This window comes from Sus scrofa, chromosome 7, assembly GCF_000003025.6.
Source record: "Sus scrofa isolate TJ Tabasco breed Duroc chromosome 7, Sscrofa11.1, whole genome shotgun sequence".
Classification (NCBI taxonomy): Eukaryota; Metazoa; Chordata; class Mammalia; order Artiodactyla; family Suidae; genus Sus; species Sus scrofa.
The window spans coordinates 93,569,635-93,595,926 of NC_010449.5; the positions used below are offsets into that span (position 1 = coordinate 93,569,635).

Below are 26,292 nucleotides of genomic sequence, written 5' to 3' on the forward strand. Positions count from 1 at the left end.
TATATCTTGGTGGGGGGAACCTTTGAAAGATTGGTGGCAATTATGAGCCCTCTTCTGGGTCAGGTAGGATACCACCCAAACATACTTGCTCTGTTGTCGGTTGATAGGGTCAATATATGCCCATGTGCATTTCTTTCTTTCTTTTTCTTTTTTTCTCTTTCTTCCTTCCTCCCTCCCTCCCTCTGTCTCTCTCTTTCTCTCTTTCTCTCTTTCTTTTTCTTTCCTTCCTTCCTTCTTTCCTTCCTTCCTTCCTTCCTTCTTTTGTCTTTTTGTTATTTTTAGGGCCACACCCGCAGCACATGGAGGTTCCCAGGCTAGGGGTCTAATTGGAGCTGTAGCCGCTGGCCTACACCACAGCCACAGTGACACAGGATCCGAGCAGTGTCTGTGACCTACACCCCAACTCACGACAACACCAGATCCTTAACCCACTGAGCGAGGCCAGGGATCGAACCCCCATCCTCATGGATGCTGGTTGGGTTCATTAACCACTGAGCCACAACGGGAACTCCTGTTTCTTTATTTTGAGTTTAGGTTTCTGGTTCAATGCTCTTTTCTCAAGCATCAGCTATAACTTAGAGCATGGCATAGACGTTTTTAGCTTGTGTGCTCTGGTGGCTGGTAGCCCTGGGAGCATTTTACTGAGGTGGATTTCGAGACCTCGGAGGAGTTCAACATCAAAGGCTGTGACGGTCAATTAGTGATGTCTTTTGTGGGTGCAGGAGAGGAGGGTGGTCGCCTCGGTCGCTGTGTGTTTGCCACCCCTGAGCAACGTAATGTAGGGTGATGGAGAACGTTCACAACAGTGGCCCTCAGATCTGGCCGTCATCAGCAGTGCCTGGGGGGTTAAAAAGAACCCAGGCACCGAGGCTTCTCCTTAAATATTCTGATCCAGAAGGTCTGGAGAGAGACTAGATGTCTACATGTTTATGGAGCTTCTCGTGTGGTTCTGATGATGAGACAAGTTAGGGAACTACTGCTTCACAGTGACCCTCTGGGTGAGTCCAGAGCAAAAATGAAGTCATTCCTACTTCCATTGTTACAGGCATAGAGAAATTTTGCTCTTGGATTCCGTTCATTAGATTGTTCATTAAGGATTTTCACAAGCCCCAAGCTTCCCCTTTCCATTCAGCTGGTAAAAGGCACTGGGGAGTCTCCCCTTTAATTCACTGTGCAGCTCAGCCCACTTTGAGAAAAAAAAAAAAAAGCCTATCCCATCCACCAGCTGCTTCATATTTCTCTGTAATCTGTCTATATGAGATTTTATTTATTTACTTATTTGTAATTTTTAAGCACAAGCAAAGTATAAAACATTGTTCTTAAACCTATGGGAAATTCCAAAGGCTAGTAGTCCAGCTATCCTAACATTTTTTTTTTCTTCTTTTCTCACTGAATGTATTCATTTTTTGACCGGCCCTGCTATATAAGGGGGAAAGCAAGTGGAAAGGGTGGTAAGGATCCACATTAGGAAACCAAAATTTGCAGGCCAAAAAGGAAAGTTTACTTTATTTGTGGTTTACATGGAAACTGGAAACCTTAATTGGGGTTGGGGTGGGGAGGGGCCGGAATGAGCCCTCTTTGCACATGACCTGGAAAGTTTCATCTAAAGCAAACAACTGTGCTAGAAACAAGTCAGGCTGGGTAATATAATTGAATTCTCGCAAAGCTAGTCTATGGAGAAGGGGCAGGCTGTGGGTCGGGATGGATCTCTTCTCTTTTGTCCTGGGGATCTCCGCATGTGCCCTCCTGCATGGGCGCTGGCGGTGCCCTGCGCGGGTCGGGGTTGGGCTTCATGGAGAAGGCAGGTGCGGCGGATCAGGCCCGGCTGACGGGGCGCGTGGCTTCCTAGCACACGCCGGGCAGCACGTCTGGCTAAGCCCCCCACCCCCTCCTTTGAGGAACATGCTGCGTCTAGAAAATTGTTTCCATGCCTCAGACTGTTGCGGCCCATTCAGTACAATTGGGCCAACAATTTTCTACTTAATGCAGATGGAAAATCGCCGATTTCCTGCCCTAACCAGCAAGGGATGTCAATCAATGCATCTGCAGAGAGAGGGGTTTTCTTTTCAGTTGGCCCTGCTGGCTGGCTATGGCTCAGAGCATGGAGGTGGTGGGCAGTGGAGGCGAAGGGCCGTCCCTGGAATGTTCAACAAAAGAGTTATGTGGATGTGGAATTTTGTAAAAATCTGGTCAAAAACTCTTGCCAGGGTGCCTGGAAATCATGGTTCATCTCAACAGTGCTGTGATATCAGTGACATTGATGTTAAACAAACCCCACTCACATGTATGTACGCACTCGCTTTGTATATAATGTTCCTAGCTGTGTATACAATATGTGTATATACATAACCATATGCTCGTAACATCAGGCTTTACCAACTCTTTGAAAGAAACCAACCGCGATGCCTTCTGAACGTCTGTATTTTTGTTTCTCCTCTCACCCAAGGTTCGGTCACCGATAAGCCCGTGAGCCAGGGTAACTCAGGAAGGAAAGGTGAGTGGAGTTTCACGCTTTATCTAAATGTTCGCCTCTAAAGCCAGTCCAAGCAGGCATTCTTAGACAAGATAGAAGGACCCTGGGGTTAGAGCTAAAAAGTGCCCTGCAGAATATCCCCCCTTCTTAGTCTGTGTTTCCTCCCAGAAGCCCCGGCGGCAAGTAAGGCGCATAGGGTGGCAGGGACCAAGCTCCCAGAATTTCGGAGAGGGATGAGCAAGTGCAGTGCACAGAGCTGGCAGGGACCCTGAGACACTTGGTTCCTGGAAAGCTGTCAATCAATTACCAGGAGAGCCAGCATTAAACAGAAAAGGACAACAACAAAAGTAGGTCTGCCCTGATTCTTTTATTTTGGAAACCCATCTAAGTATGTTTCCCCTCACTGATTCCCCTTGATAGTGGTTCTAGCACATCCAGATCCCCTTCACTAAGACTGGGATGGTTCGTGGGCTTGGCAACCTGTGCAGCTGTTGCCTTGAAATTCTTAATTATTTTGCCATTGAACTTGGGTTTTGTAAGCACAGTCCAGGACAATGCAGTGCAGCACGTGTGTGAGCGGAAGAGACAGGTGTACTATGAGTACCTGCTGAGGCCTCCCTGACAGATAACTTTCGTGATGCAGGCTACGGGGCTTCCATAGTACGCTTCAAGTTTTCATTTTTCATCACCTAGCATGTTAAATGGCCAAGTAAAAAACACCATGACAAGTCAAGAGATAGGCTGTGGAAGAGAGGACCAGATTTTATATTTGAGTGTCTTCCATAGCACTTTTCCCCTGCTTTTTGAACAGGAGCCTTTATGTTCTCATTTTGCTCTGGGCCCTGCAGATTACCCAGCTGGCCCCCACTGGGGCATTTGTCTGAATGCTGTTTAGTGGCCCAGCCACCCTGAGGAATGGGTCCCTGGGGTATGCTGACCATGCTCTCCAGTGTGGGAGACACTAAGATTCACTGCTTCTTACCTCCAAGACGGCAGACACATAGAGAGCTAGTAGTTGCATGGGAAACAGGTGTCAATTTTATCGCATGGGCAAGCACTCCAGAATCCCCTTTCTTGGCTCTTGGGTAAAACCCAGACAGGAGACCTTGGCTGTGTTTGAGGCTTCCCACCTGAATCTGGGTTTTGGGAACTTCCCACTCATAAGAATCCATGTGGAGAGCTGGATCTCCGAGGATCAGTGTGAGGCACACGGGCTTGTCCTACGCCTGTGGTCACAGGGAGACCAAGACGAAGCCTTGGACCTTGTCCCAGGTCCTTATTCTGTGGGAACCGGAAGAGGCCAAGTCACCCTGCCTGATGCAGGAGCTGAGAGTCTGGAGAACCTGCTCTCCCTGCAGGCAGGTGCTCCAAGAAGATGTGGAAGTGGAGCTTGGTTGATACCACTGCCAACTAGAAACCGTGGAGCAAGGGACCTGAAGGGCTGCTCCCTTTCCTGCTAGCAGGACCGAGTAAGTGGGTAAAAAGAAGGGAGCAAGTGCCTTTCCAGGCCCTTCCCAGCACAGGAGGAGACAGCCGTGAGTGTTGGTGGGAAGGCCGGAGAGGAGAGGAATGCTTCTTTCTGCAAGGACCTGAAATCATCCACACTGTGAGTGCCATGTGTCTGCCTCTAATTTACTGGGATCGGAAAAGCGAGCTGCCTTCAGCTTTGCTTGTCGCAACTTAAGTCGTCAGGAGCATTGCCCTTATTCCTGGGCATGAGGTCTGGGGGTAGGAAAAAAAAAGAGCAATCATGCAAAACGGACCACCCAGACTTTCCCCATCAAAGGGAACTGAGTTTGTGATGTTGAGTGAAGCACCGAGAAAGGCCAGCCCAAGGATTTGGGTTCTTATGCTGCATAGAGAAGTACTTGCCGGCTGTACTTTCCAGGTTGTTGTGGCTTTGGACCCTGTGGCTAACAGTGAGAACCGGACCTGCGGTCAGGGTGGGCTCTTGCTGATCCAGTTGGAAGAGGGCGGGGGTGGGGGACTGACTCCTCCAGGGACGATGTGGGGAGCGGGGGACGAGTCTGAAGCCTGGTCACAGGGAATGAGTTGCCAGCAGTTCCCAGCTCGCTGCTCCCTTACCTTGGTGCATCTCTTCCCAGATGGTTCTGCAGAAGCTTCCTTTTTGGTGCAAAGGCCCAGAGGGGTGGGGGAGGGTGGGAGAGGGTGGGGGAGATGCTAGGGCCCACTGGCCCCCGAACCCTTCATTTTTGCCCCGTGGCCTTTCTTCCTTCTACTTCGGGGGATCTGCATAGGTGCTGAATCTCTTTCTCTTTGTCTCCCGTGGGCAGTGCCGTGAAAAGCAGGTTTGGGCCACCTGTAGGAAAGGCCACCTGAAGCCACACCTGCCCAGGAAGCTGGGGTTTGAATGGGGACAGGGTGCGAGAGGGCGTTCGTAATATCCTGTGTCGGCCCCGCCGAGGTCCCTCTTTCAGCTGCCACTTAAGAATGGAATGTGCTCCGGAGGGCAGCAGGTGGGTGGACAAAAGGCCCCTTGTCTGAGCTGGTGCCCACATGTGGGGTCTCAGAGAAGGCATCTCCCTAGGGCGGCCGCTCACAGCCTGAGACCTGCAGGAGGGGTGCTAGGCTGGGAGCGAGGAGCACTGCCAGAAAGGAGGTGAGGCCGGGGGCCTGGGGGTGGTGTGTGTGGGGGTGGCAGGGGAGCAGCGGGCCCTGCCCCTGCCTTCCCCACCCTCTTGCCTTTTTCAACACGCTCCACGGACAGGGCTTGGAGGGATCGGTTCTCTCTGCCTGGGAGAAATGAAAAGGCGTATTGTGCGATGGAGGGTCTGGTTGCCAGCCAGGAATCAGGCCCCCAAAGGATCGGAGGAGAATGGCCAAGCGGGAAGGGAGAAGGGGGAGGCTCAGGGAGATAGATAGCGGGAAGCAGGGAAGAGGGAGAGAGGCCAGGCGGGAGCAGGTCACAGCTGTCTGGGCCAGCAAGGAGGTCTGGGTTGCTCCCGCCCCTGGGTCCACAGGTGCGGGGCCCGAGGGGCGAAGTGGGGGAAGGAGGGAGGGAGGGAGGCCTGGTTATCTTACCCAGGCACACGTGCTCCGTGGCGGGAGGAGGGTCAGAACTTCAGACTATTTACTTAATCCCTTGGAATGTCCTTGCCCCACTCTGTTCTTTGGGCCCCTTGTGTTTCAGGGACTCCTTTATGGGCACATGTGTGGTAATTAACACATGCAGGGTAGGTCCCGGGCCATGTGTTTGAGTTTCAAATATCCATTGATCTGGGCCACTCCCATCCTGCCACCGCTCCCTCCTGCTCCTTCGGTCCTGGTCCTCACCCTTGGAGAGAGATGGAGGGGGCATGTGGGTGTTTTGAGGGGCGGGAGGCACACGTGCATCCACATGTGTTTTATTGATGCTGCAGAGGAATATCAGACGAGAAGAAAGGACCCCCACAGACCCTTGAGCTCTGAAAATCTGCTGTTAAAATATTCGAAGGCTGTAGAAGTGGAGACAGAGAGAAAAGACTTTTTGGTTTTCATTGAAGTCATTGGAAGAAAGGGGGCAGGAAGCAGAATGTGTTTAGAGACAGCGATTTTACCCCGAGCAGCTTTTCTTGGCTCACCAAGGCTTGTAGATTTTCCCGAGGTGTCTCTTTGGGGGTCTTGATGCTAATGAATGGGGGTGATCTGGTGAGTTTCCAGGAAAACTGAATACCAAGTCAGGTACTGGTCCCAGGCTTCATTGCTTATGAGGTGCGGGAAGGAAGTTCTCAGCCTCCAGCGGGGTGTTGGTGGGGTGGTTGAAGAGCGATTAAGTGGGAGAACTGTGGCCAGGAGCACTTGGACAATGATTTCTGGCAGCTCTCCAGGAGCTTTCGTTTTCTGAGTACCCAAGACCTTAGAGTTCCCGGGGTGATGCTTTGATAAATGGCAAATAAAAATGTAGGGTCATCGGAGTTTTCTGCAGTTTGCTCTTTTCCTACTTCTAAGAGACCTGGGAATGAGCAGTGTCAGGAAGATGAACGAAGAATAAGGGGAGTTCCTGCTGTGGCTCAGTGGTAATGAACCCAACTAGTATCCATGAGGACTCGGGTGCCACCCCTGGCCTCAGTGGGGTAAGGATCCAGCGTTGCTGTGGCCATGGCGTAGGCTGGCAGCTGCATCTCTGATTTGATCCTTAGCCTGGGAACCTCCATATGCCTCATATGTGGCCCTAAAAAAGCAAAAAAAAAAAAAAAAAAAAAAAGTAGAAGAAGAAAAATATTAGCAAACAGCTTACATTTTCTTCATAGTCTTCTGTATTTGTCAAGCCAGTCTTTGAGAGAGGCAGAACTTTCCAAAACCCAACCTACCTTTAATTTGCAGAGGCTGCTTTTATCCCCCACCCCACACCGCCTGGCTGCTCCGTAGAGTGTGTTCCAAGTAAAGAGTGAGTCAATTATTCCTCCAAGGTCCTCTCTGGGTCTGTTTTTAGAATCCCTCATGGCGCCTGGCCTATAGGTTGGTGCCAGCTTGGATACCTTGTCATTCAAGTGATGGAGCAAGGCGCACACTCAGTCAGGGCTGAGGGATGCGCTTAGGGCAGGGGTGATGGACAGCAGGCCCCCAGATGAAGGGAACCATGTGGCTTCTAGCCTCCACCCTCATGGGGGCCTTAGCACATTGGAAGGAGGTTTACTTCAGTGGCCCCCAGCCTGGCTGAGCTGTGCAAGGCAGGCTCTCTCAGATCATTCTATACATAGATCATCACCTGTGTTCACATGACTTTAGCTCTTCCCAGCTACCTCTTTTTCCTCTTGCCCCATCACCGAGGGGGAAGCTGGATCCATAGTTGACCTGCCAGCATTGCTATCAGATGGCAAAGTTCGGATTACCTACCCACCTGGGCTGGATTTGAGTGGAGAAGAGCACTGATTACCTCTGCTCACACTGGATTTCCCTGTGCAGAAGCAGTCATTCTTGTATGCACCTGCTGAGACAAACTGTGCCTAAGAAGCTCCGAGCCCATGAGAGGCAGCTCTTTTCCTCTCTGTGTGCAGGTTGCCACCCTGGCCAAGCCGGGCATATCAGCTTATCAGCTTTGAGGAGCTCAGTTGCAGAAGGCGTAGGCGTGAATGTGCTTGGGTGTTCATGCATGTACCGTTATCTCCCTTCAGTCCACAGTAGAATTAATTACTCCCCCAGGAGGGCTCCATTTACTCAGCTACCTGCCCTCCATCTCAGCCCTGATTCTGTGGTCTCCAAAAGAAAGTTTATGCATGGAGGTTAGTAAAATAAGAGCATGAATCCCTGCCATATCCTTATTTCCAAGGGCTAGAGAGGAAAGGGGGTTTAGTGATCTGGAAAAACCTCCAAGCCATAGATTCTAACGAGTCGGTGTGGTTGGTAACCGTTGTTTTCTACTTGGCTCTTTTATTCTTTCATTCGGTAAATATTTGTGGAGAGCTTAACGAAGTGCCAGCCTTGTTACGGTCACTGAGGACCCAGTGACAAGTGAAATGAAAAGGGCCCTCGCCGCGTGGAGCTCACGTTCTAGTGGTTCTTAGCTTCCTCCTGCAGAGCTTATCTTCAGGTGGAGATGAAGCCAGAGAAGCAGGGGAGGGAAGGCAGGGGGCTTCTCCAAATCCTGGTCAGTAGCGCCTACGGCCAGAGCCTCTAAGGACAGACTAGGGAGGAGGCTGCCTGGGGCGAGCATGGCCCACCAGCAAGTTCTCAATCCCACTACCTGGTATCTGTGGGGCAGGACCGTTGAAGTCTTGACAAGACAGTCCAGAGCTTGTCAGGCCACTGAGAATACGTTCGTTTGCTCATTGTTTCTTGACAGAATGGGTTCAGTTCCAGGCGTGACACGGCAAGCTGGGGGGAGGCAGGAATTTCAACCTGTGGGTGTAAAGGCCTGGGGGCCATATCTGAACTACTCATCTCCAGCTCCAAGTGCCACGTAGCTCCTATGATAAAGGCTGAGAATTGTTACTCTCTGGTCCTATCGCATCAACAGGCTGCTTATTCTAAAATTTATAGGAAAAGGCAATGAAACTAGAGTAGTGAAAACAATAGTTTTTTTCATTTGAAAAAATTTAATTGAGGAGTTCCTGTTGTGTCTCAGCGGTCATGAACCCGACTAGTATCCGTGAGGACCTGGGTTCAATCCCTGGCCTCACTCAGTGGGTTAAGGATCCGGCATTGCTGTGAGCTGTGGTGTAGGTTGCAGATGTAGTTTGGATCCTGAGTTGCTGTGGCTGTGGTGTAGGCTGGCGGCTGCAGCTCTGATTTGACCCCTAGTCTGGGAACTTCCATATGCTGCAGGTGTGGCCATAAAAAAGAAAAATAATTGATATATAGTTGATTTACAAGACTGTGATAATTTCTGCAGTATGGCAAAGCGATTCAGTTATACACATGCACATATCCATCCTTTTTCCAGATTCTTTTCCCATATAGGTTGTCACAGAATATTAAGTACAGTTCCTTGTGCCCTGCAGTAGGTTCCTATTGTCCATCCATTCTATATACAAAAGTGTGCAAAGAAAAAGTGTGAGGAATCATTCTACCTGATTTTTTTTTAAACCAAGAAATCTTTAATGTTTGGCTCCCTTTATGACCCTTTATGAATTTTCAATCCGTGCTTCCTTTTGATCACCTGAACAAGTGTGATGACTCCCTATTTTCAAAATGTTTATTTTATTTCCTTTTTTAAAAATGATTTAACTGTCTCAGAGTGGCTTTAGGTTCACAGCAAAATTAAGGGGAAGGTAGAGAGCTTTTCCGTATGCCTCCTGCCCCCACACATGTGCAGTCTCCCCCATTATCAACATCCTCCACCAGAGTGGGTACCATTATTACAATGGATGTACCTACACTGACACCTTATTATCACCCAGGGTCCACAGTTTATCTTAGAGTTCACTCTTGGTGTTGTACACTCTAAAGGAATGGACATATGTACAATGATAGGTATTCACCAATATAACACAAGTATTTTCACCGTCCTATTGGAGTATTGGCATGGAGATCAATGGAGCAGAATAGAGAACCCAGAAATAGGCCTGAACAAGCATGGCAAACTGATTTTTGACAAAGGGGCAAAAGCAATTCAGTGGAAGAAAGACAGTCCTTTCAACAAATGGTGCCATAGCAATCGGCCATCCATAGACAAAAACAAAAATAAAAACAACTCCCCCAGACTCTCAACCTAAATCTCACACCTTATACCAAAATTAACTCAAAATGGATCTTGGGCTTATATAAAATCGAAAGCTATTAAAACTTCTATAGGAGAAAATCTTCAGAACTTATAGCCAGGTGAACCTCGAGGTCTGGTGTCTCAAAACACCAAACACATGACCCAGAAATTTTCAAAATTGATAAATTGGACTTGAAAAACTTAAAAACTTGCTCTTCAGAAGATACTTTTAAGAGAATTAAAAAACTAAAGACTAGGAGAAAATACTTAGAAACCACCTGACCACAGGGCATATCTGGAACCTAGAGAGGGCTAAAAAACTTAACAGCTGAAAAACGATTCAACTCTTAAATGGGCAAAATACATGACTAAACATTTCACGAAAGCACATACGCAGAGGGCCAGTAAACACACAGAAAGATGTCTCATATCAGTAGCTATAAAAAAGTGCAAATTCAGACCATGATACAATATCACTACACATCTATTAGAAGAGCTAAAATGAAAATAGTGACAATACCAAATGTTAATGAGGCTGCAGAGAAACTGGATCTTTCACACATTGTTGATAAGAGTGTAAACGATACAGCCACTCTGGAAAATACTTTGGAACTTTCATAGAAACCTAAGCAACAAAATATATGCTTACCGTGTAATCTAGCAGTTGCAACCTGAGCACTTACTCCAGAGAAATGAAAACTTATGTCCACATGAAAACCTGTGCACAGATCATCACAGCAGCTTTATATTAATAGCCAAGGGTGGAACAACCCAAATGTCCTTCACTGGGTGAACTAGACTGAGGTTCACCCATGAACTACTACTCAGTAATGCAAAGGAATGCACTGTTGATGCATGCAGCAAGACCTTGGATAGATTTCAAGGGCATTCTGTAAAGTGATAAAGTCCAGCCTCCAAATGATTCTGTTTATATAACATTCTGGAAATGACGAGATTATAGAGATAGAGAAAGGATTCACGGTTGCCAGGAGTACGAGATGGGGTGGAGGAGGGGATGATGAAAGGGCAGCATACAGGGGCGCTCTGTGGTGATGGACTAGTTCTCTCTTTTGATTGTGGTGGTGATGACACAAATCTGCACAGGGGAAAAGTTGCATAGAACTGCACATCCCCACCCAGCCACACACAAACAAATGAGTACCTGTAAAACTGGTGGAATGTGAATAAGGTCCGTGGGTTATACCAATGTCGATTGCCTGATTTTGAAATTGTGCTATAAGGATTGGATCTCTATCATGATGTTGACCATAAGGATGCTGGTTACCACTGGGGGAAACTGGGAGAAGGGTAGATGGGACCTCTCTCTCTTATTTTTGTAACTTCCTGATGCAAAATCATTTCTATAATCATAAAGAGTTAAAAAATGAGCCTGGGTGAACCTAGCCCTGAACCAACTCTGCTGCCGCTGGTGGCACTTCTTCCCCTTGTTTCCTGCCCCATCATCATCATGCCCCCTCCCCTGCCCCACTTCCACCTCTGGTCTATCTTTATCACTAGCCTCGTGTTTCTGTTCTTGGGAATGTGGAGCTTGACTCTATGGGGAACTGCTTGCAAAAAGACAGCTTTAAGCCTGTTTTCACTTGTTTGGGGAGGGAGTGTGCAGGTGGGTAGACAGAATGTAAAACATTGATCCCTTGCTCTGGAAAGGACCCTAAGTACTCAGGTATCTTCAGATCTCAAAGGTCAGACTCGGGACAGTACGTTTCTGAGGCTTGTTGGTCATGGGACATGCATGGAAAGGTTGAAGTTAACTAACTTTCCATCCTCCTGGTATGATTCTGGCCAGGCTCTTAAGGGACTTTTGCAAACAGGCACTGTTGTCTCCCTGTGATGCCTGGAATAAGACATCTTGGCTTTCACCCTGGGTCCCTGAGTCAGCCTGCTGAGGTGGGGGATGATGGCTCTGGCATAAATGTGGTCCCTTCAAAAGCAAGAACCTTCCAGCACTTCTGCTAGGCTGAAGCTTATCTCCATGTCTCTGTAAAAGATGGCCAGTGGCAGCCTAAATGAATACAAGAGGGAGGTTGGCCAGTGATGGACGTGGTTTGGGCAGGGCCCAAGACTCGAAGGGGATGTGGAATCATTGAGAGACCTTCCGTGTCTCAGGATGGGGGGGGGGATGATTTCTTTTTCTCTCATTCTCTAAGACTCCTCAGTCTCTGAGACCCCAAGAGATGCCATTAATACAGATTCCTCCTCTGGCCCCTTTGACACATTTGCTTTTGAAGGACCTGGAAGAGAAAAGTCTTTGTGTGTGTTCAGAATAAACTCATTGTACACCCAAACAATTAACTCCTCAATGGACTTGCCAGCCTCTTGAAAGGCCCGGCCCTGCTTCCTTGGGCCTCTTGGACTCTATTCAGTCCCTTAAGCACACCAATGTTTTGGGGGTTTTGTTTTGTTCTTCTGAAAAGTCTTTCCCTGAGAATAGTCAGAGCGGATCAACATTGTCCTCCGCCCGGCATTTATCTCCACTCGCCAGCGAACGTCAATCAGGAATCAAAAAGCCAAACAGAGGAGGCTTTGAACGGTGTCATCGGGGGTCGAGGTGACTTCCAGCTGTCTGTGCGTGGGCCAGGCCTTCTCGCAGGGCAAGGAATTGTGCTGTCACACAAACCCACTGTCTGTATAGACTCGCAGAGCCCGTGCGGGGGCTGCACCTGCAAGGCCCAGGCGCGGTTGGCGGCTGGGGTATCTGGGAAGGCCAGACACTGCCGGGGCCCTGGCCTGGGCAGTTTCCAAAGCTGCTCACTACCTCTGGGGCCTTGAGCGAGTCGCTTTCTTGCACCGAAACTCAGTCTCTTTTTATCTTCCTCCACCCTGGCCAGTGGTGAGAACAGATGAGAAAAGCCACCTGCCAGAACCTTGGAGTGTTGCAAAATGTGGTAACGCTTACTGTTGAGCTTGACATCATCCTTGAGAAATGTTCTCAGGTTTGCCTTATTATTTTTTTTTTAAATGTTTCCTAATTTACTTTTTTTTTTTTCTCCCTGTAAGAGAAATGATCATCTTGGAACTGGCTTTTTTCAGTGTCCTCTCTTCTGCTCGGTTTGGAAGGGTATGGTGGTATCAAAGAGCAATAAAGTCTTACTATTTGAGATCCAAAAGAATCACCAAGCATAAGTGTACATGCACATGAAATCATCATGTGCAGATGAATAAACTGAGATGATTTATCTGTGATGACTTTGGCACTCCCTTCCCGCTTTGTTTTTAAAGCTTTATTAAAGTATAATTACACACCATAAAATTCACCCATTGTTAATGTAAAATTCAGTGAATTTAGTACATTTAGAAGATGTGCACCTATTACTAGAGGACATTTCCATCACCGCCGAAAGAAACCTTGTACCGATCTGTAGTCACACTCGACTCTCTCCTCCAGGCAATCACATATCTGCTTTCTCTCTATAGGTTTACCTTTATTAGGCATTTCCTTTAAATGGAATCATACAATATGTAGTATTTGCACACAACTTCTTTTGTTTAGTATAAATGTACTTTGTTTTTTATTTTAAAAACTGTAGAATTTTAATTCTGCAAGTTTGGTTTTTAAAAGTAGCAGTTGAGCAGTTCCCGTCATGGTGCAGCAATGATGAATCCAGCTAGGAACCAGGAGGTTGAGGGTTCAATCCCAGGCCTCACTCAATGGATTAAGGATTGGGCATTGCCGTGAGCTGTGGTGTAGGTTGCAGATGCGGCTCGGATCTAGCATTGCTGTGGCTGTGGCACGGGCTGGCAGCCGTAGTTCCGATTTGACCCCTAGCCTGGGAACCTCCATATGCCATGGGCGTGGCCCTAAAAAGCAAAAAATAAATAAATAAATAAATGTAAGCAAATAAAGCAACTGAAAAGGGATTAATCTTCAAAATGTACAAACATCTCATGGAGCTTTATACCAAAAAACAAAACAAAACAAAAAACCCATCAAAAAATGGGCAGAAGTTCTAAAAGATATTTATCCAAAGAAGACAGATGGCCAAAACACACATGAAAAGATGCTCAACACCACTAACTATTGAAAAATGCAAGTCGAAACTACAATGAGGTATCACCTCACACTGGTCAAATAGCCATCATCAAAAAGTCTACAAACAATAATTGCTGGAAAGGGTGTGGTGAAAAGGCAACCCTCCTACACTGTTGGTGGGAATATAATCTGGCACAACCACTATGGAGAACGGTACCATATGATCCAGCAATCCCACTCCTGGGCATATATCCAGAAGAAATCATAATTCGAAAAGATACATGCACCCCAGTGTTCACTGGAGCACTATTTACAATACCCAAGACATGAAAACAACCTAAATGTCCATTGATAGAGGAATGGATGAAGAAGTTGTGGTACAGATATGCAATGGAATATTATTCAGCCATAAAGAAAGAATGAAATAGTGCCATTTGCAGCAACATGATTGGACCTGGATATTATCATACTGAGTGAAGTTAAGTCAGACAAAGACAAATATATGATGTCACTAATAAAAATAGCACAAAAGAACTTATTTACAAAACAGAATTCAAAACCAATCTTTTGGTTACCATAGGGGAATCTGTTGTGGAGCAGGAGAGGGAAGAATCAGGAGAGTGAGAGTAACGTATGCACATTACTGTATAAAGTGGATGATTGATGAGAACCTGCTGTATAGCATAGGAAAATCCACTCAATAGTTTGTGGTTGCATATATGATCTATTTATATATATGACTGATTCACTTTGCTGTGCACCTGAAACTGATACAGCATTGTAAGTTAACTATACCCCAATAAAAAAAAGAGAAAGCAGTTGGGTAAGATGATTTAGCTCTCATGGTATCATGGCTTCTTTAAGAGACCTTTAAAGTCTTACAGCTACAGAGTCCTGAGGCTGGGGAGGCAGCCAGCCTTCATTTTGGAAGAGGATGTCATTGCCCAGGGAAGAAAATTGAGGGGTTCAAGTTACCCAATGGATGTAGAGCCAGGATCTGGAGTGACCCTGCTGGAGATGGGATGGCCAGGAGCACATAGGGAAGCTTTCTTCTCTCCCCAAGGCCCCAGGGCTTGCCAGGCAGTGGGTCTGATGTGGACCTTGGACCCAGGCCTTGGACCTGTGTTTGGTTGAAGGATGCGCTTGTTTGCTGGCTTGGATGCCAGATGCCCAGGTGCCCGGAGATGGTGGTCAGAGGGTCCTGTTGCCTTTGGCTTGGCTTCCCATCCTCGGGGCAGGCTGGATTTCACAGGTGGCTCTCCTGGCAGCAGGGCACCTTGTCTTTCCTCACTTCATAAAGATTTCCATCTAGGGCCTCCATGGTGGCAGTGCAGCTGACTGTCTTCACCCTTGGTGACCCTGCCCTGCAGGAGCACCACTCCCCACACGTGGCTTCATGCTCTGTGGGCTTCTGGGCCTGCATCTGGGCAGTGGTGGAGGTCTTCACCTTCCCTGGGGAGACTGGAGACCCTCCTTCCTCTCCTGAAGCAGCAGGCTTTTTACTGATTGCTCGACCAGATGGGCATTCCCAGACTCTCGTGAGGATGATGCGAGAAACAATATTTTCTGTTGTTCTCCTCTAGAGAGAGATACAGCCCTTGGAGTAAGGGAGGAATTTAATTGAATGTTAAAATATCACATAAGCCATTTTGTACTTGGCTTGTCACCGTTGTCCCTCTGGGAACGTTTGATTTCTCACTTTCCCTTTGTTACCTTTAAGACTCCTGAAATGAAGGCACCCCATGTGGAGGGGCTGAGCACACCGTGCTGGGCTATTTAGACTGTGAACTCTGCATCCAGCAGGAGCAACCAAATGTGCACTGCAGCTGCCAAAAGACTTCATTCAGTGGTTCGCTGAATTCAATGGAAAGAGGTGTTAATAGAGTTGGGGAAGTGATGCTATTTTTAAAAAATGACATTGTGTGGCTCTGCTCTGTGTTTATTCTCCCTCAATGACTTCCAGATCAAACTTACACAGTTTGACATCAAACAATGGCTGTTCCGGACTCCAGTTCGAGGCACATAAGATATTCAGCTTCGTTGCTCCTCTTCTCCTGCCACGTCTCATTTCTGGGGATGCTTGGAGATGTTCAGCATCTCCTTTGCCCTGGTGGGAGTTGGGTCTTGTGTTAGTTAGCACATAAGAATAATAGCAGGATCAGGCATCACACTACTGTCAGGTTGCTGGCCTCAGCCTCCAGCAAAGGTTAGGGTCTCCATAGTTCTTGAATCTTAAGATCCCAAGGGTGGGGTGTTGGCAAAGAAAAGGATCTAGCCTCTGTGTTCTTCCTCCCGCCCTGATAAGATGCAGGGAAGTCAGCCAAGAGTTCTGGGAGCTCCAAAAGGTGGAGGTGGTGATTATTGATGATCTGACTGGCTACACAGACTCTATGAGGACTTGCATTCTCCAGAAATAGTTAATGCTCGGAGAATATAGTGTTCAGCTCTAAAAGACCTCTGGGGGTCTGGGGGGGTGGGGACAGGGGAAGGGATTGCATTACCACAGCGGCTGAGACCGCAGAGCTCCCCATCCCCCTCCTAGGGGGGGAAAAACCCCATCTTGGAACTATGCATTCTCAGTGCAGGTAAAGATACCTGCCCCCAGCTTTTAACAAGGAGGTGAAAATTGCTGCTTGGGGGCGCAAAAGAACTCTTGCTCTTTTTACATATAAAGCACAGAGGTGCTTACAATATATAAAGAGATATGCAGTGTATCTTTGTTACTAGCATCTTGTTAGGAAAGTGATTAGGGAAAAAAATGTCCAAAAATACTCACTAGGTGGGCAATCATTTTTTAAAAAGTTGAGACACACTGTTCTAAATTAAGCTTTGGGGAGTCCGAATGAATATGATTCAGAGCCCCAAAAGGTAAATAAAGTCCACACTGACTCCGACCTGCAGAGGGCTGCTTTGCAGGGAGAGCTGTCAACACTACCAGGACAGTAAGGGTTAGGACTCTGTTACTGAGAAATCCCTGCTCCTACCTCCTGTGGTAGAAATTTCAAAGCAAATCAGGGTGCAGTTACTCATGTTCTTCCCATTTTGTCTGCCCCCACCTCTCCTTGGGGATGAGGGTGCCTGCTGTTTCATAGTTTAAAGTGTTCTAAGGAGTCCCACTTCTTTAAAATTGTTGTTTGTTTTTCAATTTAAAAATTGTTTCAAATTTATTTTTCATTTTTATTTTTTTATGGATTCTCAATTCTTCTCAGTTCAGCATGCTGGAGAGAGGATGGTCCTTCCTGCCTTCACATCATTTTGTTTTCGTTTTTTGCTTTTTAGGGCTGCACCCGAGGCATATGGAAGTTCCCAGGCTAGGAGTCGAATTAGAGCTGCAGCTGCCAGCCTGCACCACAGCTCACGGCAACACTGGATCCGAGCCACGTCTGTGACCCCCACCACAGCTGATGGCAACACTGGATCGTTTAACCCACTGAGTGAGGCCAGGGGTCAAACCCACATCCTCATGGATACTAGTCGGATTCGTTACCACTGAGCTACAACGGGAAGGTCTCGCCTTGTTTTTTAGATGAGGATGGAGAAGTAGCTAGGAGTTAGGGAGAGAATAGTACCATGGTCTCTGGTTTTCCTTAAGCTCTTCAGTAAGAGCCACTACAAAAGTACTGGGCTGGCACCTTTCCCAGAAAGGTAGGATGGCGCTGGGGACCTCAGAGCCTGATGCTGCAGGCGTGCCGACATCACCTTACGGGCCTCGAGGCTGCAGGGGAGGTGGCCCGCCCAGCTTTCCTGGGACAAGAACAAAGGCCGACAGAGTCATGCAGGTCCTCTCCGAGTTAAGAGAAGGATCATCCAGAACCGTGACCACCTGGCTCCCTTCCCGAGAATGGCGAGAACACACCTGGATTTGTCGTACCGTTGGTGTCGCTCTGTGATTCTCTCTTCCTTCTTGTTCTTTTCTTCTTTCTTTACTTTCTCTTCGGTCTGTTCACTGGGACTTGGCCGGGCCATGTGCAAACCCCAACCATTCAACAGTGCTGGAGAGTAGATAGTATTTACCTCAATAATGGTAGTCTCTTTTCGATTCTTTCTAACTCTCAATTCAGATGACGGGTCTAAGCCGACACCCACGATGGAGACCCAGCCGGTATTCGATGGAGATGGTAAGCCCTTATCTTACTTCGGGTTTGAATTCTCCCACCCGCTTTCAGAGCTGGGGAGGGTCTTTCCTTTGGATGTTTGTTTAAGCTTTACTATGATTCTTTTTTTCTTTTTTTAATTTCAATTTTCCCAGTATAAGCTGGGTTGTTTTAACCTTTGAAAAAATGCAAACCCTCCCGGGAACTAGTACACCCTCCATTTCTGGAAGGGTCCTCTGTTCTCACCCGGCCTCCTGCCTGGCTGCTAATGTCCAACAATAACACAGCCTGGATGGACCTTGCAAGCTGCCAAGACCAAGGAGCCATGGCTGAGAAAGGCAGTCAGGCCGGCAACATCTCTTTTCTAAACGAATCAGCACGTACAAGGTCCTGGAGCTCTCTGTGCCCCGCATCGTGCGAGACCTCTGGGGGACGAAGGAGAAAAAAGCCTTTGCCGTCAAGAGAGCGGCAGCTCCTGGAGAGCTTGATGTATGAAACTATATGGTCTCTCTCTTTTTTTTTTTTTTTTGGTAGTAGACATTAAGGAAGAAAGAGATCACAGTGGTCTGAGAGAAGATTCTGTGAAGAGAGGGAACTTGGGAACTTGAGCTGGATCTTGAAAATGAGGGAAAGGAGTCAGGATGTCTCAGGCAAGGGGACTGGCGTGGAGAAAGGAGGAAATAGGGTAGAGGGGCCATTAGTGAGGAAAATAGCAGGAAAGAGCCTGGTGAGGAGAACTGGTTTGGCTGAGTCGCAGGGATCTTGAGAATTGGGTCCAGACATTTGGGAGACGAGAAATTCTAGGTCAGGAGGAATAGCGGTGCTTAGTGGCCAAACGGAGGCTGGGTATCTCTGGAGGGAAGAGGAGTGGACAGGAGGAGCTTGGCTGCAGAAGGCGGACTTCCACTGGAATTTGAGCACCTACATCCCTCAGTGTGCTTTGCTAAGGACTCAGGTTCCCATGAGGAGGAGCAGAAAGTGTGGCAGGTTGCAGTTTCTAGAGAGTCTGACAACAAGGCTTGTGCTCAGTGCAGTATCCAGCAGGCTGTTAGCCATTTTCAGCCGAGTATATCCATACCTGGATCCTAAGATGGGGCAGTGAGACAGAGGCGGAGAAAGAAATGATGCCCCTGGTTGGTACAGTGGCTGTGGCTGTCCCTAGCCCAAGCTAAGCTGGAGATAGAAATGTGAGCTATCCTTTGCAGCAGGTCATGGAGTGGAACATATGATTACAAGTTCAGACGTTTCTGTGATCCACACATATCCTAGGTCATTGGCGGGTCTGGGATCCTGGAGGATGAGGTGGATAAAGGAAAGCATTTCAGTTGGGAAGACCTTCCGGGCGCCCTCCCTGCAGGTCCTGTCACTCGGCAGCGTGTTCAGGGTCGTCCTCAGATTTCCACCGCACCTGTCCACTGGGTGACCCAAGCGCTGGAGAGCCTGGAGGCACCTGGAGCTCCCTGGATGGAGAAATTCAGCCTCTCTTGGATGAGAAACCATTAGAAAGGGGTTTGAAGTACACATTTGATCCATTCCTTTCTTCCTCATGTGGATCAGAGTCTCAGCAAGCTAAAATCTGTTGTGGCTCAACTGTTTCCTCTGAAATGGTCTCTGCGGTTTGTTTGGCGTGCATTTGTTGATTTATCCCCTTTAAATCTTCTTCCAGGGAGGCAGCCGAGAGAGACTTGGCTTGGCCCATGTTCCTCACCTCCTGGGATAATATTTTTATTCCTGGATGGAGTGGCTAAGCGCCTCTGGACTCTGCCCACTCTGCCTCCAGCTCAGGAGGCCCTGATTGGCTCCTCTGAGCTGATGGGGAGAGGAGCTTCCATAGTGAGCAAGCGAGAAGGCGTTGGGATAAAGTGGATAAAGAATGAGGGCAATGGCTCAAGCCTCGATGCCTCTGGCTTTTAAGAAAGCCATTAAAAGTCTAGGGGTTACACTCCAAGTTTATACTCTCTTTGCTCAGAGTTTATTCTCTCTCTTTTTTTCCCAGAAATCACAGCGCCCACTCTCTGGATTAAACATTTGGTGATCAAGGACTCCAAACTGAACAACAGCAACATAAGAAATTCAGGTAAATAATCTGCCTCGGATGATGGACAGATGTGTCCAGGGGTGCCATGTGATTGCTCCATGACTATCACCGTGTGGACTTGGGCAAGTCATTTCACCAGTTTGGTCCTCAGTCTCTCCCATGGCTATAAAATGAGATGAGATGAGTTAATCCCTTCCAACTTTAATTCTCTTCAATTCATGGCTCATGAGTAGTTGATCTTTTTAGCTAAAAAAAAAAATTGACTGTATGGCTTAATATTTTAATTGTCTTTCTATGTGTCATGCAGAAGAATTTGAAAGAAGAATGGCTGGACATAGAGAAGTTGGACTTCAGACCTTAAGAGTCCTGGATCTATATGTTTTTAAGGTTCTATGTAGCTGCTTACAGTCATGTCTTTTCTAGTCTGATCTTTTGAGGATCTTGTCAGTGTTTAGGTTTTGGTACTGGCTGAACCCTTATAGAGAGGTGGTGATTTCTGAAGAGTAATCAGATTTGTGGGGGTTATTCGAAGAGTTCATTTACCACTAATGTAGCCCAAAGTTGATAAAGTTCATTTACCATCAATAAAGACCAGATGTGCATCAACAGGAAAATGTTAACAGGAATTCCCTGGTGGCCTGGCAGTTAAGGATCCAGCATTGTCTCTGCTGCAGCTTGAGTTCAATCCCTGGCCTGGGAAGTGTCCACATACCACAGGCATGGCAAAAAAAAAAAAAAGTATGTTTTAACAGATCCAATCTGTATCTCTATCATGGGAGAATCATGCTTCTTTCAGCCTCTGACTTCCTTGTGAGAAATGCCACTTGGCCTAATTTATCCCTGGTTGTTGACTTTAGCCATATCATCTTTTCCTGATAAAGAGCAAGGATGGCAAGCTAAGGATACATCCCTTTGAACTCATGGGTGGAGTTTTGCCTGGACCATTAATGAATGAATGTGCTGTCCTTGGCCTCCTCCTGGTTTATTTATGTAGTGTGCCAGCTCAGTCCTAAAGGTCATGGGGACTGGCGTTCCTGGGATGGTTTAGACCCTGAGATGAAGCCGCACAGCACTGGTTCATTTCCTCTGTGACTTGGGCTGGTCTGCATCTCAGCATGGGTCTGGTTCCCTGTTGGGTAAAAGCTGGAAGAAGTGTAAGATGCCGGGGTGGGAAGGAGGCCACGTGAAGACCCGTGGGCCCGAGTCTTTGATTCAACAGTGCCGTGGTTAAAGCACTGGGCTTTGGAATCAGTGTACCTGGGTTCGCTTTCTGGCTCCAACACTTAGTCAGTGTGATTCAGTCAAGTTAAACGCCCCCCAACCCCGGAGCCTCAGTTCTCAGCTGGGATCACAATCTCTTCCTTTAAAAACAGTGAGAAAAAGTCAACTGAGTTAATGTCTGTTTAACGGATGCCTGGCTGAGTGCTAAATAGTAAGTGCATGATAAATTATAACTACAGTTGACTTAGCATCATCATCCTCATTGGTGGGAAACAGGAATATTAATGACTCTGCGCACAGTCACAGTTCTTCAATCAGGACTTTGTTGTTAGCCTAAGCAAAAGCATCTGTTAGGAAGCTTCTTCTCAGAACCTTCGTCCACCCCTCCCTCACTGTTAGGCCAGTACGGTAAGCCAGAGAGAAGTGGTTTTGGCGCCTGTGGTCACCAGAAGTGATCTCTGCAAAAAGTCCCTGCATTCCCTGAGCCCCCAGCAGGGCTACAAAGCCCCATATGAGGCTCAATTCTCATTCAGTGACCAAAGGGTACCCAGGAGGGCAAGCTCTCTCTGAAATTAGGTAGCACCTTTTACCTGAAATATTCCTTTGACATTTAGCAATGGTTTCCATGAATTTTTTCGTCTCCCAAGTGGTTAATGTCTCTGCCTAGGTTATCCTCTGGGAAGGCACGCTTTATTGCCGGTCTATTAGAGAATCTAGCTCAAATGTGTTTGCTTCGGGGAAGGATGGAGGAGAAAAGCTCATCATCAGGAAAGTCAGACTCATCAGTGTCATCATAGCTAGTCTGTGTCAGCTATGTGTTACCTCATTTGAGCCTCAGCGTTCTTAGTTCTTAGTTAAAGTCATGAGTGCCTTGCAGGGTTTTGCTGAGAATTCAGCAATATACATAAAATGCCGGGCACAGAGTGGCTGCCCATGAATTATCTTTACAAACTGGATGGAATACCTTTATGTATCGTGCTAGCTCCTTTTCACATGATCTCACTTGGTTTGAGAAGTCAGGTAGACTGGAATGATAGCTAGTTCTGGTCCCTACCGGGGCCCCTGGGTCAGGTCCCTGGGATGGTTTCCCATTAAGTTTGATGAAAGATTCTGGGTCCACATGGGCTTCTGCCCGCACTTGTGGGAGGTTGGAGTGGGACTCTGAGAGCAGGCTCAGTAAGAGGCCTTCTCAGCGCTCTCTCTCTCTTTGTCTGTCTGTCTCAGAGAAAAAAGGCCATCCCAGTTTCTTTTACACCCCAAACATCCTTCTTTCACACTCAGACCCTGTGACGCCAGGTTTGTTTTCTGGCCTAAGGACTGTTGATGTTGGAAAGGTTCCACTGGGCAGCTGAAATTTTGCAATAACATGACACATATGCCTGCAGACTTATCCTGTCTCCTTCCCTCCTCCTGGAGGGTTTTGGTCCTTGTTTTTAAGGCTTTGTCACATGTTCATCGTGGTCAGTGTCACCTTCTGTGTACGTGGCAGGGTCAGTGGCTGCAGGGTTGCCCGTTGAACTTTTGTTTGATTCCTGCCTCCGTTTCTCCAGTTCTTCTTGAGCCCAGGAAGACGATGCACCTGGTGGCGAACACTCTAGAACGGAGGAGCGAGCGTCTTCTATAGGACTGTAGGCCGGAGACTCCATTCTGCCTTTACAAGCAAACAGGAACTCTTGCTGGGTTTTTGGTATCAGGGGCTAGTGACCAAGGCATTTCTTAATATAACTAGAATTTTTAAAAGTGGGTATCATCTACCTCTTATAGAAGAAAGAGATTAAGGAAGTGACAAAAACGAGGCTCCTTTTCATTCTTTACCCACATTTTACTGCTTCTGCTTTGACTATGGGCGGATACTTTCCTACAGCTGTGATTTATAAGTCTTTTCTCTCTCTCTCTCTCTCTCTTTTTCTGTTTCACAAAATTCTGTGCTTTCTCCTCTGGGAGAATACCATCTCTCAGGAAGGGTGGTTGCGAGCCTTCATTCTTTTCTTGGTGCAAACAGTGCCCGCAAGGCGTGTACAAAGGCCCTTTCTCTCCACCCCTGGTTCCCTCCTGTGGCTTCTCATGGGGTCATTCCTGAGGTTCCCCCCTTCCCCATTTCTTTCTTTCCTTTATCGCCATCTTTTCTGATTAACTTCTTTCATGATCTGACCTGGGACTTCCAGAAGGCCCTAGAACCTGGCCCTGTGAACTCCGTCTGAAAGGACCGTGCCTTTCCCTCCTTGCCTCCTGGCCTGGCAGACATCCATGAAGGCAGCAGCTGGTGGTGATTCTGCTCCCTGGGGACAAGCCGTCAGTGGGGACACAAGGCGGAAACGCGTTTCTCATAAGCTCTGTCGTGACAGTGACCCTTGTCCCCCTGGTATGTGAGGGCGTTTGGCCCACTCACCATCCACGTCACAAGTCAGCTGTTGACAGCATCCTGTCCCGACCTGCTTGTGTTGGAAGCAGGGCTCTTCTAGGCCTTCGTTGGGCCCGCTGGTCCGGTTTGGGGTGCTCCTCCCTCACCTGGAAGCTCCTGCCAGGACAGCGGCTGCTAAGACTGGGGTTCGGGGTCCCGGAGGCAACAACGCCTCCTGGCTGCATCCCCTACCCCGCAAACCAGCGCTCTTGGTCTGCCCAGAAACCGCGGGCTGATGTAATGACCTGAGACCTGGAAAAATAAACAGTTCTGGGGAAACCAGCGGTAGCCGTTGTAAGCAAATACCCCACAGCCACCTGGAACCTCTCACATGACGCGATTGGAAGGAAGAATGAGTAATCCACTAACGTTAGCAGCCGCGGATGGGGCTGGGCTTGTGTGCATTTAAAATACCTAGATAAAAACAAATCCTTGGTGTTTATTTCTATCACCGGCCTTCTGGATGTCTGCCCATCTCTCTTAGGCAGGTGTCTTGGTCCATTGTGGTCAGCAGAGGTGAGCCGGGGATGGGCAGGGATGGCCATCCCTCTGGCTTTCTCCCTGGCAACAGAGGCCTTTCTCAAGTTCGCCCTTTGCCAGGAGGCGCCGAAATACATTTGGAGGCCCGAGAGAGCCTAGCCCCGCCGTCCGTTTTAGCCTTGTTTTAAAATTAGCTTTCCCAGTAACGTTGTTCCTTCACCCCTGGGAACCTGGAGGTGCAGTGATGGGGGCGGGGTCTGGAACTTGCTCCACCAGCAAAGATTTTATCTCCGTAGGTGAGTCTGTGCGCCTCTTGGTGTTGATCACAAAACCACCCCATGCCAGAGTTCTCCTTTTGGCCTCTGCTGCTGCAAAACACGGAATTGAGAGGCCCTGCTGAGCTATGGTAATTAGTTTCTTCTGATATAGTTGAAGCCAACTGCTGCCTCTGCCTTGGTCGGAGGGTCCTCATTCTGTGTTTTTGTTTTGTTTTGTTTTGCTTTTTTTTGTGAAATGGGCTCTGTAAGTGGGCAAGGTATATAGCTTATTAACCCATTTACACGTGCAACATTAGTGTTGGGGGGGGATGAAGAGTGAAGTTATGATATTTTAACAAATGAAAAAAATCTCTCATCTCCCCCTTGGCCTGTGACCCCTGTCTTTCCTTCTTGCCTGAAATTTTATTTTTTTTTTTTTTTTTTTTTTTTTTTTTTTTTTTTTTTTTTTTTTTTTTTTTTTTTGTCTTTTGTCTTTTTTGTCTGTTGTTGTTGTTGTTGCTATTGTTGCTATTTCTTGGGCCGCTCCCGCGGCATATGGAGGTTCCCAGGCTAGGGGTTGAATCGGAGCTGCAGCCACCAGCCTACGCCAGAGCCACAGCAACGCAGGATCCGAGCCGCGTCTGCAACCTACACCACAGCTCACGGCAACGCCGGATTGTTAACCCACTGAGCAAGGGCAGGGACCGAACCCGCAACCTCATGGTTCCTAGTCGGATTCGTTAACCACTGCGCCACGACGGGAACTCCCTGAAATTTTATTTTTTAATTTTATGGGCGCACCTGAGGCACGTGGAAGTCCCCAGGCCAGGGACTGAATCCTGAGCCACAGCTGTGACCCTCCGCTACAACCGCAGCAACGCCAGATCCTTTAACCCACTGCACTGGACTGGGGAATCAAACCTGCACCTCCACAGTGGCCGGAGGCACTGCAGTCAGATTCTTTTTTTTTTTTTTTTTTTTTTTTTTTTTTTTTTTTTTTTTTAAGACCACACCTGTGGCCAATCAGAGCTGCAGCTCCAGGTCTCTGCCGTCACAGCCACAGCCACAGCCACACCGGATCTGAGCCACTTCTGTGACTTACACTGCAGCTTGTGGCAACACCAGATCCTTAACCCACTGAGTGAGGCCAGGGATCGAACACACATCCTCATGGGTACTAGTCGGGTTCTTAACCCACTGAGCCACAATGGCAACTCCCCGCAGTCAGATTCTTAACCCACTGTGCCACGGTGGGAACTCCTCACCCGAATTTTTATTTGCTAGCTCTTATCCTTACAGGACAGAACTTGGTCAGGCCGAGGTCAACAAAGTTGCTGAGAAAAACTAGAAAGAAAATAGCTTGCCACTTCTCAGTACTTGTCCCTGCAAAACCACAGTGAAACTTTTCATCCTCTTTTTGGTGGGAGAGTCATATGAGCTCACTTAATGTCATGAGTCAGTAGAGAGTGTGCCTTTTCTAAAATCTGAGTGGATGTGAGTCAGTGATGCTCTGGGGGAAAAGTTTTTTAAAAGTGCCTATATGCTATATGGGGACAATTCATCCTGGAGGAAATATCTTCTCTAAAGTTTCTTTTCCTCCGCTTCTCAGTTTCTGTCTGTGTGGGACGGCGGAGGTCACTGCGGCAGACAACAGGGACCTGTGCATGGCCATTTTAGGTGCCCTAGTGAGAAATTATTCAGGCAGGCTGGTTGGTTGGTAATTTTCCCGTACACCCCCTCACCCACCAACGCTTCATCCCAGCACCATACCCTATTTACAGAGCCTGCTGCCAACAGCCCTGTGAGTAGCTGTACCAGGGCCATGGGGTGGGAGCAGTGTGTTTTGCTCTGGAAGGGGGTGGCTCTGAGCCCCAGGCAGGTTGGACACAGCACAGCCATGGAGCCGGGCGAGGTGCAGGCGAGACTGTGAAGGCCCCCCCGCAGCCCTGCCCCTCACTCAGGCTCAGGCTCCCCTAGAGCTGGGGAGGCCGAGCTGGATCAGGGCTCCGAGACATGGGGAAGCTCTGGTCTAGTTGTAAGACCGTGGCCATGGGAACAGTGTCCACTTGTACCACCGCCTCATTTTAAATGCGGAAAGAGCAGCTCCCATTTTGGCTCAGCAGGTTAAGAACCCGACTAGTCTCTGTGAGTGGGTTAAGGATCTAGCGTTGCCATAAGCTTCGGCCTAGGTCACAG

The 26,292-nt window shown here is 48.0% G+C and overlaps 1 protein-coding gene across 4 annotated transcripts in view; it reads left to right on the forward strand.

The window, feature by feature from the left end:
• The window catches only part of SMOC1 (SPARC related modular calcium binding 1), a 148,269-nt gene that overhangs the window by 89,571 nt on the left and 32,406 nt on the right, over positions 1-26,292 (forward strand). For 2 of the 4 annotated variants that reach the window (XM_021099408.1, XM_021099409.1), the window contains exons 5-7: positions 2,447-2,494; positions 17,634-17,723; positions 19,696-19,776. In XM_021099408.1, coding sequence (XP_020955067.1) covers positions 2,447-2,494; positions 17,634-17,723; positions 19,696-19,776 — 219 coding nt within the window. The remainder of the gene's footprint in view (positions 1-2,446; positions 2,495-17,633; positions 17,724-19,695; positions 19,777-26,292) is intronic. The other 2 variants (XM_021099410.1, XM_021099411.1) reach the window with 1 other exon arrangement.